The following is a 21,564-nucleotide window of genomic DNA, read 5'->3' on the forward strand; positions in this document are numbered from 1 at the left end:
TATGTAATCCTTTTTCTTTCCCCACTCTTTTCTTCCATCTCTTGCTGAATTACCAGGAAAAAGGTTATTTCCCCATTGACCACTTAAATTTTCTAACCCTCAGTTTCTCCTTCTGTGAAATGGGAATAATGATAGGGTTGGGATTAAGTATACAATATCTATAAACTGCTTAGCACAGCAGAAGGGGGGAGCGTGACATATGCTGGCTGTGATCATTGTCCTTTATATTCCATTTATGGGTAACAAACACAGGACAAGGCAAGAGATAAATCTCTATTAAGGAAAAGGATAGTCAGTCTTATGGTGAAGTTAACATATATGGCCAGAGCCATCAACTTCCTCACCCTCTTTAAAATAACCAGAACAATCAGTCAACACTTATTTCTCACTCCTAAGTGCAAGGCCCTATTCTAGGTCATGTGGAGGATACAAAAAAAGAGCAGTGAGGAATTCCGGAAGTCATAACTATTTCTTCTCTATTTGTGTAATGTATATTCTAACCATTTCTCAAAATGACAAGGCAGTTTGCAATATAAAACACTCAGGGCAGTGGCAATCAACACAAAATAAAGAATCAGATGAAAAAAACACACTGGGAAAGGAGAGAAAACCAGCTGGCTATGGCATGAGAACATGAAATGTGGCATCAGATGAGAAGCGGAAATATCTCCCATTAATGAGAAGCACCAGGAGAGACAGCACTGTTTCCAGTATTAAATTCTAGGAGGAGACTATTGCATGGATACTTACATAAAAAAATACTGAGTCGAATAATAGGAAATATCTTCAGAGTCGCTTTGCAGAACAGGCAGCTGAGATTGACAGAAAAGTGCCTGGAGTCAGACAGGCTTGGTTTACATCCAGGCTAGCCTGCAGTGTCCTACCCTCTTTGACACATTAACTTCTCTGAATCTCAGAAACGGCGATAATGATCCCTGCCCCCCAGGGTCACTCTGAGGATGAAATGAGATCGCGCAAGTCAGTGGCTGGCCACGGCAAGTATTGAACAAAGACTTGTGTCCCCCACCCCCAGGTGTACCCTATATGAGTCATTATTCCTAATAAATATGCATGGACTTTAATGCTCATATATGATTCTTCATAAAAATGGATGAATCATAAGTTGTCTATTTGTAAACTTGTTTGATTGTCTCTCCCGCTAGATTGCAAGCTCCACAAGGAGAGAGGTACCTCCTGTTTTTTCTTCTGGCATAAGGGGTAAGGAGCACACTGCACAAGTACGTGCTCCACCAATATTTATTGCAGGAAGGAAAGAAGGCATTTTTAGTGAGAACTCACTAATATGGTAAGCGCGTTGCTTTCTGGTGAGTAGCTTTGAGGTGTACACGTGGATGCAGAGACCCTCAAGAGAGAACGGTTTCTGCTCACTTGACAGGCGCTCTCAAATATCCACGTTAGATGTTCTCAATATCCTCATGCGCCTCCATTTAAATCTGCTTTCCCTCCAGTACCAGCATTCAAGGGAAAAGTGTTAAGCAACTCAGCTATTGATTTCATTGCTTTTATGTTCTTTAGATCTATGTGTTTCCAACAGTACGGTGTACTATTTATCACTGAAAGTGCACAATCAGCTTCAAAACAGAATGCGGAGAGTTTATGAGCTAGCCTCGAAAATGAATTACCACTTATAGAACAAAATTTTTGTGTGAAAATATGTTCCCAGTTCGAAATGACTAGCTCATGAATGAACTTCTGAAACCTGGTCCATTTGTACTTCAGGTGGTCTACAATGTACTGATAGATCCTATGAAAGTTTCACCTTCATAATGCCATGGCGTTAAAAAATGTAATCTAAAGTAAAATATTTTGTACCTTTCCTTTTCTCCTTCCTCCCTCCATCCCTCCTTTTCTCTTCCCATGTTTCCCAAACCCAGTTTTAAAAAAATTCCCTATATTCTAAGCCGCATTGGCAGAAGAAGCTCCGAAAAAGTGTTAAGGCTGTGACTCACCTCATTGTAATTCTCCTTGTAGGATTTATGGAAAAGGAGTGAAATCCAAGAGAATAAAATAAAACTGAAAAAATCCCACTGACAAGTAAAAATCCATTCTGTAGGAAATAGAGTTATATAAAAGATTTATATTTTGTTTCATATAACTCAGAGGAAACCCATATCCCCTGTTAACTGCCGTCTCTAATTAGTTACAGACCATTTAACTCCATAAATATTTTCAAGGATTAATGATAACTGACACATGTATTATGCCTTTAATCTTCTAAGTAATGTTAATATTGATTCATTTTTCTTAGAATCTTGGGGGTGGTGCCAGATTCTATCCCAGTAGAAACCGAGGCACCTTGTAACCAACGCATAATGGTTAGGTTGACCTGGTCATGCATGTTTACCCAGGTTTGTCTCTTTGCCGTGTCCTCCACTCAGCTCAGCTCCAGCCATCACCACGGTGACTTCCCTCTTTGTGTTCTTCCATCAACCACTTTCCTCAAACCCCAAGGAAGCCTAGATACCCATGAATTCAAGGGCTCTCCAACTTGACTATGCTTCAGAACCACGTGAAGGAGCATTAAAAAAAAATACAGATGATGCATGGGTCCCATCGCAGACTGAATCCGTCAGCATTCATTGGTTGGTCTCTGAGCACGAGACCTAAGCCAACCTGGCTGACCAACATTAGTGCAGTTTTAACGGCACGGAAAGAAGAAAGCATTATTCAAGACCTCTAAAAGTGAAGTTGTTTTTAAAGGGAAAGAGGAGTTTTCAACGGGGATCTGTAATGGTTAATTTTATGGGTCAACTTGACTGGACCACGGGGTGCCCAGGTATTTGGTTAAACATTACTCTGGGTGTGTCTGTGAAGGTGTTTCTGGATGAGATTAGCATTTGAATTAGTAGGCTGAGTAAAGCAGATTGTCCTCCCCAATGGGGATGGGCTACATCCAAATCTACTGTAGGCCTTAAATAGAATACAAGGCTGAGGAAGGGAGAATTTGCTCTCTCTGCCTAACTGTCTTCTAGCTGAAACACTGGTCTTCTCCTGCCTTTGGACTCAGACTTGGACTAGAACCTACACCATCAGCTCTTCTGGTTCTCAAGCCTTTGGACTTGGACTGAAACTATATAATTGGCTCTCCTGGGTTTGCAGCTTCAGATCTTGGGACTTTTCACCCTCCATAGTTACGTGAGCCAATTCGTTGTTATATACACACATCCTACTGATTCTGTTTCTCTGGAGAACCCTGACCAATACAGGATCATAGTTCTTTTAACTGTGTGTTCTAGTATAAATATATATGAAGGTACATAGAAGACATTTGAGAGAGATTCTGCAATGATAAAAGCCACAACAGAAAAGAAGACCAAGAGCTATCATGTTAGAATAAAGGTTGAGAAAGTCCCCACCTTTGGAGAGAAGGCCCCTGTTCAGCTGAAGGGAGCTATGGGGGAATGCAGAACAGATCAATACATTTTTCACAAGAAAATGCTTTACATTCTGTTCACATACACATAAGTAATCTCATGTGATTCTAATCAATAGGATGGTGAGGATGTGAATATAGATTAAAGGTGAAGGTGTTGTCTGACTTATATTGAATAGTGATAAGCTCCCTGCTTCCTCAGACCTAAGATGTTTACTGAAAAGATAAATGAAAAATACCATCGGGAGGAGAAAGGCAGTGCTGTGTGCTGAAGTCAGCAAAACGGCGACACGAGGATTCTCGGTGATCAAAAGCTCTTTGGCCTGGGCCTCTCTTTTTTACTCTGGCTCTCGGTCCCTATGGTCTGTGATCTATGATGTTGAATACCAGAGGTCACAGTGTTCCTGATGGGTGATGTTCCCTGCTGCATTTCCCTCTCCTTTTATCTTTCCTCCTTCAGTCTTTTATTCATGTTTTTCAGTCCTACTTCATTTAAGAAGTTGAGAGATGTTTTAGGAAATACACTAAAAATCAGTCATGTTAATATGAGAGAGCTTTATATTAGGAATGAGGGCTATTTGGCAAATTATGTTCTCCATTTTAAAATACTGAAAAGTGGAAAAAAAAAAAAGGTAGTAACTGCAATTTAAAGCAAATCTTCCTAAATACAGACAAAGAAAACAGGGTAAGATAAAAGAATCTTTCTGAGTTTCCTATGCCAGAACTATTCAAGCAAACTTTCCAAATACAGGCAACTGGGGAGAAAGAAAATTCACAAGCAAATAATTTAGCATATGACACTCAGTAAAATCTAATGAAACATCACCAAACTTGATTTCAATATAAAATTGCTGCATGCAAAAACTGTTTTGCAAATGCATTACTGGTTTTAACATAAGTCGCTGTAGAAGGTGTGCTGCACTAGTTATATTCTATAATTTAGACTTTTAGCTTAGTTGTATGGCTTACTTACGTAACTCTACAAAATGATGAGTCTGGAAGGCTTGAGCTTATAAGGAAAAAATGCCTTCATTTTAGTGAGTCCAGTCTACACTCACAGAAATATCAAATTACTTATTGAAAAATCCCAGATGAAGTAACAAGGAATGTTCTGGGAAGTTGCTGTTGACAGTGTGTTGTCCTGATCTTATAGATGTATGTTTCCCAGGATTACTTAGGGAGGATTATCAGCAGTTAAAAAATGAGACTGGGCGGGGGGGCTTCCCTGGTGGCGCAGTGGTTGGGAGTCCGCCTGCCGATGCAGGGGACGCAGGTTCATGCTCCGGTCCGGGAAAATCCCACATGCCGCAGAGCGGCTGGGCCCGTGAGCCATGGCCGCTAAGCCTGCGCGTCCGGAGCCTGTACTCTGCAACAGGAGAGGCCACAACAGTGAGAGGCCCACGTACCGCAAAAAAAAAAAAAAAAAAAAAAAATGAGACTGGCCAAAGGTCTTTTACAGTCTCCTCAGGGAACTCTAGAGGGGTTGAATGGTCTTTTCTTCTTCTTTTTTAAAAATAAGTATAGAATCTGATTTTGCATAAAAATCTGAGAGCTGGCTTCAGAGAAATAATGAAGAATTAAGAGAATTAAGAATGAATTAAGAGAAATGACTTGTTCCCCAATGTCCTTCCAACAGCCCACCTTGACTGCCCTGACCTTGGACTGTCGCAACTGTCCCATGTTGGTCAAAGCGAGGTCACAGGAGGGGAAGCTGAGGGGGACCTTTCCAAGTCATACCAATCCAGCAGCCTGATCACTGACTTCCAAATAAGGTTAAAGCACAGCTTCATTATCCAGAGCCTGAAATGTCAGCCAACTTCACCAGCATGAGAAGTGCAATCAAAAGGAGACATCGGGCACTGACTTAAAACACACCACTCAGTAAAACGGAAATCCGTATAGCAACAACTGATGTCAACATCGCTGAACATTTTTAAACAACTGCAACAGATTACGATATGGGTGCGCAAACTGAGATAAAAGAATCGTTCCCTGCCTGGAGTCTAAATCCAATGAAATGGAATCATATCAACTGGGCAATTTTCAAGCACAGAGAGTTACTTCTTCCTACTGTCCTTTCTTTATCCACCACCTGCATCTTTGCCCCCGTTTGCAGCTAACCCTCCATTTTAAGCTCCCATCTCCCCACTTATCTTTGGATCCTTTAAGCATCTTCCCTTCTTTCAGCAAATGTTTGAAAAGGAAACACCTAGGAGGAACAGCAGTGGGAAGCCAATTTTCACCATTACCTGATTTTTCCAACCTGTTACAAAGTGCAACTAATAAAATCAAGAGGGAGCATCATTCCTTGTGCACGTTCAACACTCATGGTACACCAATACCAAATGAAGGGGCCAAGTTTTGACAATGTGATGAATACCCTTGTGGAAAGGGCTGGTGAAATGGCACTCCTTGAAGGCCCATATTTCACTAACTTGGCAAAACTTCGTTTCAAGGTCATTTCCAAATGCTCGTCTTGTGCAGAGCAGCATGCATAGAGCAGCAGTAGCGTGGCACCAGGTCAATCCATTAGTCATTGCTAGAGTGAGCCTTCTGTGGAGAGGCAGCCTGCTTCAGAGTCAGATGGGCTTTAGAAAAGCATGCCAAGAAAACCTGAAGATTTGAAATGTTACAGAAAAGAAGGTTGCTGCATCTTTTAGCTGCCTACTATCCTTGCAGACGGTGGCTTTTCATATTTTTATGCAAATATTACATCTCTACCCAGTGTGAAAGCCGGGTTAAAGAATGTGGTAAGTGAGTTTGTGCATATGTCTTCAATTGAGAACAGTGCTGAGTGCCAAACTTTGACCAAGCTAATCAGACTGTAGGTCTGTGTGAAAGCCTGAAGTGGTGGAATCTAGTTGCTATAGCTGCAAATTAAACAAATAAATGAGACACCATGGAATGCAGCAAAATATCTGTGGTCTGATCAGTTCATATTTGCCATATGTGTGAATATTAGCAGGCAAATTCTGAGTTTAAGTTCTTTTCAAGAAGTGCAACTGAGGGCAAATGCTTAGAAACAAATAAAGAAGGTCTGAAGTCTACGTCCAAAGATAAATAGTTTACATTTTATATGAGCTTTTAAGGAATTTCATTAACTTTTTAGGTTAGGGGTATATACAAATTCCGTGTTGCTACAAATACAAGATTTCCACCAGGGCACCTTCCCTGGAAGTTTTAGACAGAGTTTGACACTAATTTGTTACTTACTGTATGATGATAAGTTGAAATCATTAGCTAAGGGATTTACTTTATTTTCTTTTACCTTACCTTATCTTTTCCCATCCTACTTTAGAGGATTTACACTTATTTGGCCTACTATGTGGCAGGCACTGGGCTATGTACTTCCATGGCTACAATCTCATGAATTCCCACAAGCTTTAAATTCCCCACTAGTGGAACTCGGCAGAGAAATTTAGAAAGACTGTTGGGCAGAGAATGCTATTCTGATTAGCCTCTTAAATCGCATACACTAAACTGTTTCCACAGAATAATAAAACTGCAGAAAACTACGGAGGTCACTTGGTTCAGTTCCCTTCTCTAGGTGGCTCACAGGTCTGCATCTATTTGAAGTGCGGCAAACAGAAACGGAGCGGCTTTTTTTGAGTTAACCTGGTGTGAGAAAGAGAGTAGAGCAAAAAAGACATTCTGCTGTGTGTGCGGTCGCGGCAACAAGGACGTATAGAAAGGAATGTTTATTAACATCGATCTTTTTACCCTACACATATAGATAGTAGCAATGTGAACAGCAGCACGTGGACCTATAAGATAATTAGATCTATTACCAGATCACTTGAATTAATGTATTTGATAAGGATGAAAAAGTTTGCATTAAAGGGAAACATTTGCACCAATCAGGGCTAATCTTTGCACTTAGGTTAAAACATACCTTAACTAGATCATTAGGCGCAAGCTCCTTCTCTGAATCTGGATACGGCAGAACAATAGGAAAAAAATCACTCTTGCTTAGATGAAAAGGAAAATAATTTAAAATGCCAAGCATGTTTACCAGTGTCTTGATGAAATACGTTTGTGAGCTATAACGACAATTCATGTTGAAAGACATCTCTTTAACTCGATGTTAAAGCTCCATGGAGAGAGGCCCTCGGTAGGGTAAGTGCCGTGGGGTCAGGCAGCTCAGCATTCTACTCCCAGCTAGTCCCCTCGCCAGCGGGGTGAGCTTGGACAAGTGGACGTCATTTTCAGTAACAGTTACTGCTGCCTGCTCTTCCTGTCTGCCACCACGTATGTCATCATCATCTAAATACCTGTCTTGACCTTAGGAATCAACCATCCTCTCCACGCACAGTTACAACGTGGTTATAATTTGCTGCTCTGAAAAATCAATCATGTTGTTACTGACTTGACTCAGAGTGTTGTCTCCAAAGCAGCTTCAACTCAATGACACAAACTTAGGCACCGCAATTCAAAACAAAGAATACATCATTTTATTAACCCCCAGTATATCCATTCAATGATCCTCAAGTTCTTAGTCCTGCAGCTTCCCCAGAGCCCATCCCGTATTGGCACTGCATTTAACAAGCTGGAATTCCCTAGGAATACGTCTTAGGGTCCTGCAATTTGTGGAAAAACAAAAACAACAACTTTAAATCTTAGCTTAACCACACTGGTCAGGTAAGAATGATGTGGAAGCTTTAGTGTAGAGAACAGTGAAACTGCCGAAAAAGTTAATGGAAGCTTGGACAACACTAACACGCAAGGACGACCGCACCTGCCAAGTCATGTGAAAGTGTGAAGACACATCCAGACAAGCTGAAGCCTGCTCAGGGGAGACAGTGTGATGAAGGGTGTGTATACCATTTCCTCAGTAAATGTTTACTGAGTGTGCACTTAATCCCAGACACTATGCTAGGTTTTGGAGGAAAGGATAAAAAATTTTGTTGTCCTTTATGGCCTCATAGCCAATTGGAGGAGTAAGCAAGTAACTGAACAGTAACCAAACAATGTGATGAGAGAAAACATAGGTGTATAAACAAAGTGTCATGAGTGCAGTGAGAAGACCTACTCAGATGCCGAGGAGCCTCTGGACTGCTTCACTCATAGGTGGTGTCTGAGAAAGAAATGCAGGAAGGGGGCATCAGACCTTCAGTTCTTCTAGAAAAGTAACTGAGGCAGCAGTGCGGAGACAGGTCTGGTGATGAGACAGTGGGGAGGAGAGAGATGAATTGAGCTTGTTGCCTCAGTTCAGTTGAGTGATGATGAAGCCTTGAACCAAAGCAAGGATGGTGGAGGTCAGGAGGCTGGGGTAGACTCGACAGGTACTTTGGAGGTATACACGATATGGCTTGCCAACTAACCCTGAGGGGTCTGGTGAAAAGGAGCTTTTAGATGCATCTTGCCATTATTGAGATGGAGATGCAAGATGGGGTTACAAGATTTAGAGGAGGGGTTAATGAGGTTGTTTCAATATGTTTATCTCAAGGTCCTTGTGTCAAATGCAGAGTGTGATGCCCTATGAGACACTGGACCAGGAAGTAAAGACTTGGGAATAACTCTTGTAGGGCAGAGACTGAAGTCATGAGGGAGAGTGAGACCCTTTTGGAAGAGAACATGAGGAGAACAAATAGGACTGGTGTTTCCATCTTGAACAATGGATGAAGGGACTGGGCAGATTTGGACTTAAAAAGAACGGAAGGCTCAGTTCCTTATGAGAGTCTTTCCTAAGCTGAAGACCCCATGGTCTTGGTCTACTACTGAAGCTCCATCATCAGGGATGCTCAAGCAGAGACTGAATTTGCCATTATATTGTTCAAGTGATTCAAGTATCACATGGTGTATGGACCAGATGATCTTTAGAGTCACTTCTCAAGTCCAAGATTCTGGCATTCTGTGCCTCTGTGGCAGAAAGTGCAGCTTCTCTCCCACTTCACTTTCTTTGGCAGCCATCACTGATGCTTGCTGAGGTTGGAACTTCAATTAAAAGGGAACTGGAAAGGATATAGGGATGGACTTCTGCCAAGGAGTTAAGTCTGTGGCTAATGAATGATCTGTCTGTGGTAGTGAAGAAGGAAGCCAGTTCCCAGGACAACACCTGCCTGCCTGTCCCCACCCGTCCCCCAACTATGAAGAGCTAAGGGCAGATGAATGGGAAACATATGAATGAAGTTTACTTTGAAATATCTATGGATTTAAGGATTAGGGGTAAGAAAACTTGAGTAAACCACTCTTTGGGTTTTCCTGACCCCAAAATATCTGAATATAATTTATAGACCTTTTGATGAACTCACACTACTGCTGGGCCTGCTCATCTATTAAATGTAGCAAGAAAAAGGGCAGAGTATAAGCCAAGTAATATTAGCCTTGAATTCTACCCTTGCATGGAAAATCAGTTCTACAAAGGAATTCGCGATGGCAGGAAGTTACTTTAAAAAGCCATCTGGCTATTACCCTAGAGAAAAAATACCCAAATAAAGCAATCAATATATGGAAGAGCGTTTCAATACATTTGATCCAGGCTATTACTTATCTGGCCTGTAGCTCTTAGATGTTCCAAGGACCCATGGTGTGTTCTTCAGACATCAATTCTGGCCTTTTCAGGTAAGAGAAACAATATAGGTACAACCAATAAGCCCCTCTGGGGGGACAGCAGGCCGTGCATGCAAGATTTGGCTGCAGTGCAGCTGAATTTGAAAAGGGAAGTAAAATACAAGGTAGGAAAAAAGTGAATGGTTTGGGGTTGCATTCTCTGTCAACAATTATGGAGGGGAAACGAGAAAGAGTGGGGTGAAAGAGAACAAGAGAAAATGCAGACACAGAATATTGATAAAGTCGATTCATTCATGCAGTAAATTAGGTACTGTTCCAGGTGCAAGGGATAACTCAGTCTCTAAAACAAAGATCCCTGCCTTCGTGGAAATTAAATTCTAGACGAAGGAGATGGACAATAAGCTCTAAACACAACATATAAATAAAAGCATATAATATGTCAAAGGCAGTAAGTGCCATGAGGGGGATAAGGAGAAAGGTACGGGGATTCCGGGGAGATGGGGTGGCTTCGGGGCCTAAGAGGCTACTCAGCATAAGCCTTACTGAGAAAGTGCCATTGAGCAAGGATTTGAGGGGGGGAGGAAGTGAGTTAAGCAGATCTCTGGTGGAGAGCATTCCAAGACAAGCAGAGTGCTTGGTGTGCTCAAGGAACAGAAAGGAGGCCAGCTCAATCTACTAACATCTACTGATTCGTCAAATGATTACTGAGCACCTATACTATGCCAAGGACTATGCCAGGCACTGAAGAGAGAAAAATTAATCCCCAAAGCTCAAGAAGCTATGAAGGAGATATGGTGTTTAAAACTGTGTGGTTTGGCCGTGACATTGTGTCTTCTTTACCCTAGGACATTTTTAATTCCCTTCCCCCCCACCCCGGTCTTCCTCTTTCTCAACTCCTATTCGATCTCCCTCCTTGTCATGGCCATTTCTCTTCTCACCCATGATGTTCCCTCCTTTCCTTTTCTCTTCTCCCTATCTTTTCCCTTTCCCCATCCTAGCCTCTCTATCTCCTCCTCTTCTTTCTTGCTTCTTTCAGGACTTTTTCTTTACCTTTGATTTTCTGTAGTTTAAAAGTGATACGCACAGGCGTAGGGTTTTTTGTTTGTTTGTTTTGATTTGTTTTGGCATTTATCCTGTTTGGTGTCCGCTGAGCTTCCTGGATTTGTGGTTTAAGGTCTAAGATTAATTTGAGGGAAATTCTCAGTCATATTTCTTCTGTTTCTTTCTCCTTCTTCTCCTTCTGGTAATCCCATCATGCATCTGTTACACCTTCAGTAGTTATCCCATAGTTCTTGGATGTCTGTTCTGCTTTTTCAGTCTTTGTTCTTTATGCCTTTTGGTTTTTGAGGATTCTGTTGATATATTTTCTAGCTCAGAGAGTCTTTCCTCAGCTGTGTCTAGTCTACTAATAAGCCCACCAAAGGCATTCTTTATTTCTGTTACACTGTTTTTTATTGCTAGCATTTCTTTTTGGTTCTTTCCTAGGATTTTCATCTCTCTGCTTACATTGCCCATCTGTTCTTGCATGACGCCTACTTTTTCCCTTAGCATATTAACCAGAGTTGTTCTAAATTCCCAGTCTGATAATTCCAACATCCCTGCCATGTCTGGTTCTGATGCTTGCTCTGTCTCTTCTAATTGTGTTTGTTGTCTTTGGTATGCCTTGTGATTTTTTTTTGATAGCCGGACATGATGTACTGAATAAAAGGAACTCCTATAAAAGGCCTTTAGTAATATGGTGGTGAGGTGTCAGAGGAGGAAAAGTGTTCTACAGTCCTATGATTAGGACTTAGTCTTTTAGTGAGACTGTGACTCTGGACTATGAACTTCCCAAGTGTTTCTTGGGGTTTTTTTTCCCCTCAGGTAGGACAGGAAGGCTAGAGCCAGCTGGAGTTGGGTATGTCCCTCCTTCCAGGTCAGTTAGGCTCTGATGATACCTCAGCAGGTTAGACTCTGGTTAACTAGTTTCCATTAAGGTCAGGCTTTGTTAAGAGCTGAGTGTTCTGATGTATTTCACAAGGGTTCCTTTTCTCTTCCCTCTGCTGGAAGCATGAGGGGATGTTTCTCTGAAACTTATTGTGGGAATCTGGTTGAGCTCCTGCAGGTAATCTCACAATATTGTGGGAACCTCTCTATGCCTGGGCCACCCTGGACTTTCTCACTCTCAGGTTGTCCTCTCTGAGCCTCCAGTAATCCATCAATTACCATTCAGGTTTCCCTCCCCGGGTGCTGGTTCCCGCTCAGGAGACTCTGCTCCAGTTTAGTTGTAATTCTCTGTATTTGCTTGTCTGTCTCTCTAACCTTGGGGCAGTGGTTTGCTCTATGTTCTCCCTTCTCATATGGATCCAAGAAGAGTTGTTGATGTTTTCAATCTGTTTAGCTTTTTACCTGTTATGATGGAGTTGCAACTTCCAAGCTCCTCATATGTGGAACCAGAAAACCCTCTTCGTCTCTGCCTCACAAACTTGTTCAAAGGTTTCTCAAACATCATTTAAAAGAATACATTGTCTCAATTTACAATATTTCCAGGTGAAATAAAAAATAAGAAAGAAAATTGACAAAAGCTAAAATAAAATACCTTAAAATCCATTACTGATTTAAAAGAGACAGAATAATCGAATCTTCATGTCAAACTTTAGACGGGCAATATCTAACACAGGAGCATTGGGCTTGGTAGAACTAATGACCACAAATGAAAATTCACAATGGAAGAAGCTAAAATCAGTAAAATCTGACACGAGAAAAGCTTATGGACGAGAACAGTATTCAATAATTCTGAAAGTATCTGCCTCACTGTGGATGTAGCTCTCCTTCTTGTTCTTTGGGGTCTTATTTGTTTTCTTTGGGAGGTCCATTGGGAACCTTGGAAAGAAGTTCCCAAGAAACTCCTGACCTCTGTTCCAGTCTTACTTTTATTTTTGAAAATTTTCAGATATCTTCTAGTTACTTTAGAATATATTGTGAAAATTGAGAAAGGTAGTTTTTTCATATGAAAAAGAAGGTCTTCTTTCAGCCAACAACTTATTCTATGAAATATCCAATATCAGGGTGGCAGACTCCATAGGTCATGAAATGCATAATCTTTTTATCCCAGAAAAGGAAAATTTCTATAAGTTGTATTATTTACCAAAAGAATAATGTCAAATTTGAGTTCCTGCAAAACCAATGATCATCCAAGCAGTATTTAATGCCTTCTTTTCTGGGAAAGACAGATGTACAAAAACTTTGGTAATTACCAAATGCCAAAGTAATATTGAACAGAATAAACATGTGCCTAAATTAAGGTTCTCTTGAGGATCAGTTACATATAACAAGAACAACTGACAAATCAAGCATGATGAGAGGTGGGATTTATTTTTTTGTCTCCTGATAACTTATATGGGGAATGAATAACTCCTCTTGTGATTAGAAGAACATCTAGGTCATGTCTGCTTAAAGATCTGTGGGATAATAATAATATTCTAACCTTCTGCCGTGCTTGGCATTCTCAAAAGCACTTTATAAACATTAATTAGGTCTTCAATAAGCTGAGACTGTCTTGTTGGTTTTTTCCTGTTATAGCATCACTGAGAGTCTGCAATTTTTCTAGAGTTTAAATATTTATTTACTTATTGCTTTTAAAGTGTATTTACTCCATTGACAATGCTTTAAAATTATAATCAGCATTAGAGAAATGTTCACAGTTCTACTTTTGCAACTAAGAAACAAGCCAGAGTAACAACAGTGCTTCTCCTTGCCCGAGTGAACAGTCTGTTGGTCTGGGAAACTGTTTTCTTACTTACCTTCATCCACTTCAAACATGCCCTTCCCATCCTTTAAAACTGCATGTGTTTTTCTCATCCTGTAACTACACAGTGCCTACCAGGGTGCTTTGCATGTGGTGGGTTTTCAAAAAATGTTTGCTAGATTGAATTAAACCAAAGCTCAGCCCGCATATGTGGCAGCCATGCGGAATCCTACCACAACTATCTGTGACCACTCTCATTACATTTTGGAAACTCTGATTCATTTGCTGATATCACTTCTGTTTTTCTTTTGTCTGATTCTCAGTGGACTGAGAATAAAAGGTGATAGAAAGAAATAAATGTGAACTTGACATTCTTCTAAGTTTCAAAAGCAACTACACAAACATCCTTTACATTATCAACACTTAGTGAATACCTAATGGGCAGGTATGCTGTTTGAATTTCTGGGAATACAAAGATAAATAGGGTTGCAAGGACAGAACAATTTTTGATTTTGGATATTGAACTGACTCCATTTAAATGTGCTATACTGGAGCTTCCCTGGTAGCGCAGTGTTTAAGAATCCACCTGCCTATGCAGGGGACATGGGTTTCGAGCCCTGGTCTGGGAAAATCCCACATGCCACGGAGCAACTAAGCCTGTGCGCCACAACTACTGAGCCTGCACTCTAGAGCCCGCGAGCCACAACTACTGAGCCTGCGTGTCACAACTGCTGAAGCTCTTGCGCCTAGAGCCTGTGCTCTGCAACAAGAGAAGCCACCACAATGAGAAGCCCGTGCACCGCAATGAAGAGTAGCCCCCGCTCGCCGCAACTAGAGAAAGCCCATGCGCAGCAGTGAAGACCCAATGCGGCCAAAATCAAATAAATAAATAAACAAATAAATAAATGTGCTATACTTTATATGTTTGTATTTTTAGTTGTAGTAAATTAACATTCTTTGTGTGGAGGGTGTGTGGGTGTGTGCTATTTTAATGCAGCCTGGAGATAAGCTAGTGTTTACACAGCAAGGGTGTATTACCCTTCTATTCACCCATTTCCTCTTCCCTTCTGCAAATAAACTCTAGGATTGCTTGCTGAGAGAAAAGAGGAAGACAATGGAAAGAAAGAGATAGGATATTTTCCTTTAGTTATAATCATGTCTAACTTTTGGCAACTTTAGTGTAAATCAAAATTGAAACCCCTGTGGATTTCAGACCCTGTAAGTTTTCTCTTATGCCTGTTTGAATCCTGCAAATTCAAGACTGACTTGATGATTCTCCTGAAATGGTGTCATGATAGACTTATACACTGCATCTCAGTTCTGTGGTTCAGGGCTCTGGATCCCTAGAAATCATGTTGAGATTCTTCAAACAATGAATATGATTCTATACGTAAGAACAGAGTACATTCTCTCTTGGAATTCTTGTAGTTATAAAGATCTAAGCAGGCAATGATAGTGAGCAGGCCTAGAGAGCCGTAAACCATTTGCAGAAATATTTGACGATTACAAATTAAACTAGACAGTATTAAATATGTTCTATCCTCCTACATTCTTAGATATATTTTTGTAAAACAAAATAAAAAATATGATTGGATGAGTAGTAAAATTTATAAATTACAAATGTAAATATTTAGTATAATATAAATATCCCCAAATTTTATTTTCTTGCCTTCATTTCAGCAAATTCACTAAATATGTTTTTATAATGGAAATTCTTACAAAACTGGAGCTCTACTGACAGTACTAATCTAAAATATCAATTAAAAATAAAATTTAATTATAATTAAAGTGTACACAACTTGAGTGTTTTCATCAAAATATGAACATTAAATAAATGTAAAAATTTTAATGAATTATTTTCATACGTTAAAATTAGATATTCAGAGGTAGCTATTAAAATTAAAGGCAAATACAAACTATAATTAATTAAATACAATTTTTAAAAAGCTGAAAATGCTGATTTAATTTTTTGATGTTTCATAAATCATATTATGCATTTTTTATAAAGATTAAATTATTCATGATTGCAGCACTGAATGTTCATATTTTAATTGCCAATCCAAAGCATCAGCACCATGTTTTATGCATGATGTATTTAAAGTTTCACATACACATATTTAGAGTAATGTAAACTGTTTAATATTGCAAAATATTCCTCAGCCATCAAATGCAACTTCTTTGTGAGTAATTCTGGAACCATGAATTGGAACATGAAAAAAAGCCAAGAAAGGGTCATTCAGCTTTTCTAAGACAAAATTCATTGGGAAAGAAACCTACTGAGCTCATATTATCTGAGAGGACTTGACATGTTCGTTAATTTATTTTTCCCTTTCCTAAATACTTCTGTCACTCAAATCCTCCTTGCATTTCTAAGTAGTGTTTTTCTCCAAGAGTGAGAATTTTAACCCATCAAAGTAAATCAAGGGAAAATTAGGAGTGTCCAGCTGAAGTTCTAATCACTTCATACAAACTTAATAAACCATTCATTCGCAACATTAGATGGTGCCAGGATCTGCAAAGATTGTGATTTATTCTCTAACCAGAAGGTAACACTGTACAGTTTAGGGATGTAGACAACAGGCCAGATTGCCCAGGACTCTTCTTCTATAGCACATGATGTAATCATTTGTTCTCAGCTAAGGCCCTTCTGGTGTCAGAAACCTTCTTAGCCTCAATTTCTTCATCTGTAAAAGGGATAATAATTTCTTGTTCGTAGAACCACTGGGAAAATTAAATTACATAGCCTGGCACACAGTAGGTTATCGAAAAATAGTAGTTATTAGTATTGACTGGCAAAGAATTATGGGGACTGGCTGTACTGCATTAGTCATCAATCTAATGATTAGGTACTGCTCTTCCTATATGCCAGGTGGCTGGGCAGAGACGCAGGATTCGAAGGCTGCCATTTTGCACTAGCTGTATAACATTTTTGCGGACATGTACCATGGAGAAATGAAAGTGTGGGGCCAGCGCAGCTAACAGCAGAGCAAACTCGGCTTGTAAAAGTGGGGAAAGGCTCCATGAAGAAGACAGTATACAAGCCGGCAGGATAAGCAAGAGTTTCCCAGTGAAGAATGGGAAGGGCATTGGGGGCAGAGGATTGCAAAGACTTGGGAGTTATGAAAGCATTTCCACATTCAAGAAAAGCAAAAAGTTGGAGAGAGGCAGAGTAACCATGTCAGGCTCCTGGTTCAATTTAATTGACAAGACCCAACAGATTTGTTTGTAGCTAGATCTGAGGTGCCATGTTAATCATTCGACAGTGTGGCTCTAATTGGACTCAAGGAAAATTCCAGTTCTCTGAGATGTGCTACTTTTGAGGCGTTGGCTTACAAAAGGTTTGATCAATGGCCCTCAGTACAATAATGTTTGTTTGTTACTACACAGCGTTTTCTTAAAATATACCAAAATTGGGGGCAGAAGGGAAACACTTACTTTGGACCTCAGATGCGTGATTTCCAGTTCTTCATTCCCCTATAATTTCTGTCATGGGTTGCCCTTTTCACTAGGAGCACCCAGGGACACATTCTAAAAATTGATGTAACCAAAAAATGCAGGCTTCTTAGTTAATTAGTTAACTAAGTTAAAACAGTGCTCAATTCCAGAGATGGAAAGGGAAGATGACACAAAATTTCTCTGCAGAAAATATACCCTCAAATCTTGTCAAGCAATGTGCAAACCAGCCAAAGTATTTGATCTGAAACTTGTGAAAGTAACATCATTGCTAAAGCATCCAAAAGAATTAGACTGAGAAGAAGGAAAAGACCTCGAAGCTGTAGGCAAATACCCTGGGATGGGCAGACCCTGACAAGGTGGACGACCACTGCTAAGGACACCTCCAACGCCTGTGACTCTCCCAGGGAAAGTAACAGCCCTGCCTCTCCTCCAGGGGAAATTCTCCAAGTACACTGGTTACTTTCAACACGATCTCACTGATGGGAAGCGGAGGAGGCATGGGGTGTCCATAGTGATGCAGGTGGGAATCAATCCTTAGCCTCCAACAGGGGACAAGCCTTTGAATGGCACAGAAATTAAATCCGTCCTGGAGTGAGCCAATCGTATTATACCGAACACCACTGACACCTCTTATAAACTACGGATTCATCTACTATGTAGTTTTAATAGTGACTCAATTTCATGAGAAGACATTTTTTATTTATGTTCAGTTTTCTTCTCTAACTGTACTCTCTCACTATAATTTTCAATTCACAGCTATTAGGTAGATTCTGCGGACAGTCTAAATTAGAAAACAGCTCTTTAGTAGATTTTTTTTTTAAATAAAAGGAAATCATTTGTTTTAGTCCACTTACCATTCCATGATTCAGCCACCCTGGGATAAAATTATCAAGCAACTTCGGGTAAATCATCTCTCTGTCATAGGCATAAATGATCCAGAACACCGCTACAACGAACTGGAAGGGAAAAAGAGATCCTTTATTTCAAAGGCACCAACTGTCCACAGAATACAATTTGTTGGTTATCTATTGTTCAAAGAACCCAACAAAACTATAATTTATAATGAAAGACAAATCAGTAAGCCAGCTAATAACTGCAAAGATTGTTCTAACTTCATCCCATTAGTGGTAACTGTTGGGGTCCCTCCTCTTTCCTTGATCTCCCAACCGTGTTCTCTCAGGCGAAGGGCTCTGTTTGTGAGGCAGACAGAGATGGCCTCTCTGACATCTGGAACAGCTCCCTTCCAGGGCTAAGTGTGTTGGTTTGATTCCTCTCAAGAGGGTTTAAAAGTTCATTGGTGGTTTCTTAGATCCCATTCCCCACTGTACAGCGTTAGAACACATTCAAGAAGCTGTAGTGTATTTTCCTTGAACCCATCATGTGGTTTAAATTAATCTTCACGTTCTCAAGTTTCTATTTCATCACTCACAGCATTGAAATCACTACTATAAAATGTCCCAAAGTCACAATTCCAGCAAATGTATTAATTTATATGGCCTAAGCGGGGGCTCTAGCGACACTGAGAAGCAGAGTGTACGAACAGTTAAGGAAGATTCCTAATTTATGAATAATTCATAAATTCATCTGGATTCCAGAGGTTTGTTTTGACCCATCAGCAACATCATCAAAAAAAGCGAGGAGAGTACTCAGTTTATTATCTTACCTTTCCTCAAACTAATGGTGAGAGAAGCAGCTCCGATAAAATGAAGAAATGAATGGCCCAAGGACTTAACCTTCACCATTGAATTTTTTTTAAAAAAATGAATGCTTTTGTAAATAGTCTATAAATGTAGCATGTAGAAAAGGGAATGAACCATCCCAGAGGGAGGTCTCATAGTCTCTTCAGAGTTACGTGTCAAAATAATAAATACTACGGAATGATAAAATGTGGCATGAATGTTAAACAGAAACAATTTTATCTCATTTCTTGTAAGTCATCCATGCCCTGACATTTTATTAATAATATAAATTTTATTGCCACTTTTTATAAAACTCCTGGTGTTTATAGCTCAAGGCTAGTAATCAGAAGGATTCCAAAGTTCTTTTAGAAGTACGTCAGTTATCACACGGATAGTCTTAGCCCGAAAAAAAATTCACCCTTAAAACCCAGGACATTATGAACATTCACTGATTCATAAAACACATTGAATGATAATTACAATAGGCAACTGTAGATAACACACGTAGTTTTAATACCAGATTAGGGTCCCCAGTTATTTATCCTGCTTTTGGGGCAACTATTTTCACCCAGTGGATAAATGCACAAGAGGAAAAAAGAAAAAAACATCTATTATTAGCTTAAGGTTAACTATCGTCAGGATCTTTCCAAGTACAACAAATAATTTTTGAATTATCCGCAATTTGGGTTTGTTCATTCCACTACTAACTTCATGTGTATTGAATATCAGTGTTCCCTGCCCTCAGACCTGGGTGGGCTCCATGCTTTACAGTCTTGTTACGCAAAGTGTGGTCCCATGGGTCAGCAGCACCCACGCCACCTGAGAGCTTTTTAGATGTGCAGAATGCTAGGTCCCAGCCTGACATGTTCTGATCCTGTATTTTAATAAGATCCTGAGGTCATTCCTATGCACATAAACGTTTGAGATGTCCTGCTTTGGAAGGCTCTGCTCCAGCCACCTGGAACCTCCTCCCTCGCCGTGGAGTGAGGCAATCCCAGGTCCAAGTGGCTGGTCTACCCAGAGCCTGCACCCCCTCCCCTTCTAAACCACATCCTGGGAAACCATGACCCTGGAATTTCCTGTCTAAGTAGACACAAGTATGCCTCAGGGCCTGTGTGGGTCTCCTTCTCGGGTCTGACCCTGGAAGACTGACTGTGCAATAAATGTTTGTATCCCTTGACCAGAGAGATGGTTAAGGGGTATTTATTCCTGTAGGATGAGAACCAAAGTTTTACATGTGGCCTGGGTGTCCATACACAGGCATGAAACCGTTTCAATCCTGGATGGAGCCATCAGCAGAATCCCTTTACCTTTGCCACACAGTGTAATTTAATCATGACAGCGACATCCCATCACAGTCACAAGTCCCCTTCCATACTCAAGGGGAGGGGATTATACAGGTCTGTGTAGCAGGGGGCAGAATCTTTGGGCCGTCTTAGATTCCTGCTTACCATAGGCTTCTACTCTTCTTTTCCAATATTGTTTTGGCTATTTTAAGTCCTTGGCATTTTCATTTAAATTTTAGAATCTCAGCTTGTGAATTTCTACAAAAACATCCCCCTAGAATTCTGATTATGACTGTACTGAATCAGTATATTCAATATGAGGAGAAAAGACATCTTAACAATATTGAGTCTTCTAACCTATGCACATAATTTATGTCTCCATTTATTAAGATCTTTAATTTCTCAATGTTCGTAGCCTTCAGTGACAGCTCTTGCACATATTTTAAGTCTACCACTAAGCATTTTATGTTTTCTCTGCTATTGTAGATAGCATTAAATTTTATTTTATTTATTTTTTATTTTTTGCTGTACACGGGCCTCTCACTGCTGTGGCCTCTCCCGCCGTGGAGCACAGGCTCCGGACGCACAGGCCCAGCGGCCATGGCTCACGGGCCCAGCCGCTCTGCAGCATGTGGGATCCTCCCGGACCGGGACACGAACCCGTGTGCCCTGCATCGGCAGGCGGACTCTCAACCACTGCGCCACCAGGGAAGCCCTAAATTTTTTTTTTCCACATTCTTTGTTTGCTAGCATATAAAAACACAAATGATTTTTGTATATTGACGTGGTATCCTGTATCTTTGCTAAATTCACTTAGTCATTTGAGTGGTTACGTTATAAATTATTTTTGATTTTTATATGTACACGATCTACAAATGAAGACAGTTTTTCTTCTTTCTTTACAATTTGTGTGCCTTTTCGTTCTTTTTCTTTTCTTATTGCACAATGTTGACCAGAAGTGATGAAGAGTGAGCATCTTTGTCTTGTTCCCTACTTAGGGAAAGTGTTCAGTTTCTCAACATTTCAGTTTAATATTAATTGCAGGTCTTTCTTAGGTGTCTTTTATCAAGTTGAGGAAAATCTCTCCTATTCTTAATTTATGTATATAATGAATGAGTGCTGAATTTTTTCAGATAGCTTTGCTGCATATCTTCAGGTGACCATATATTTTTTTCTCCTTTATTCTGTTAATATGATGAATGACAGCAATTGATTTTTAATGTTAAACCAACCTTTAATTCCTGGTCATTATGATGATCTTTTTTTATTTAATTATTTAATTTAATTTTTTAATTTTTAATTTTATAATATTTTATATATTATTGGATTCGACTTGCTGATATTTTAAGGATTTTTTTCCATCTTTATTCATAAAGTATATCAACGTCTAGTTAGTTTTTTTTTTTCTCATAACGTCATTTTCTAATATTGGTTACAGGATAAAGCTGGCCTCAAAAAATAAAGTGGGAAGTGTTCTCTCCTCTATTTTGTGAAGGACTTTGTGCAAGGTTG

At 40.0% G+C, this 21,564-nt stretch overlaps 1 protein-coding gene across 1 annotated transcript in view; it reads right to left on the reverse strand.

Annotated features, from left to right (window-relative positions):
- AIG1 (androgen induced 1) overlaps positions 1 to 21,564 on the reverse strand; it is a 235,916-nt gene that overhangs the window by 124,882 nt on the left and 89,470 nt on the right. The window contains 1 exon segment of the mRNA XM_060168083.1: positions 17,942 to 18,043. Coding sequence (XP_060024066.1) covers positions 17,942 to 18,043 — 102 coding nt within the window.

This window comes from Lagenorhynchus albirostris, chromosome 12, assembly GCF_949774975.1.
Source record: "Lagenorhynchus albirostris chromosome 12, mLagAlb1.1, whole genome shotgun sequence".
Lineage (NCBI taxonomy): Eukaryota > Metazoa > Chordata > Mammalia > Artiodactyla > Delphinidae > Lagenorhynchus > Lagenorhynchus albirostris.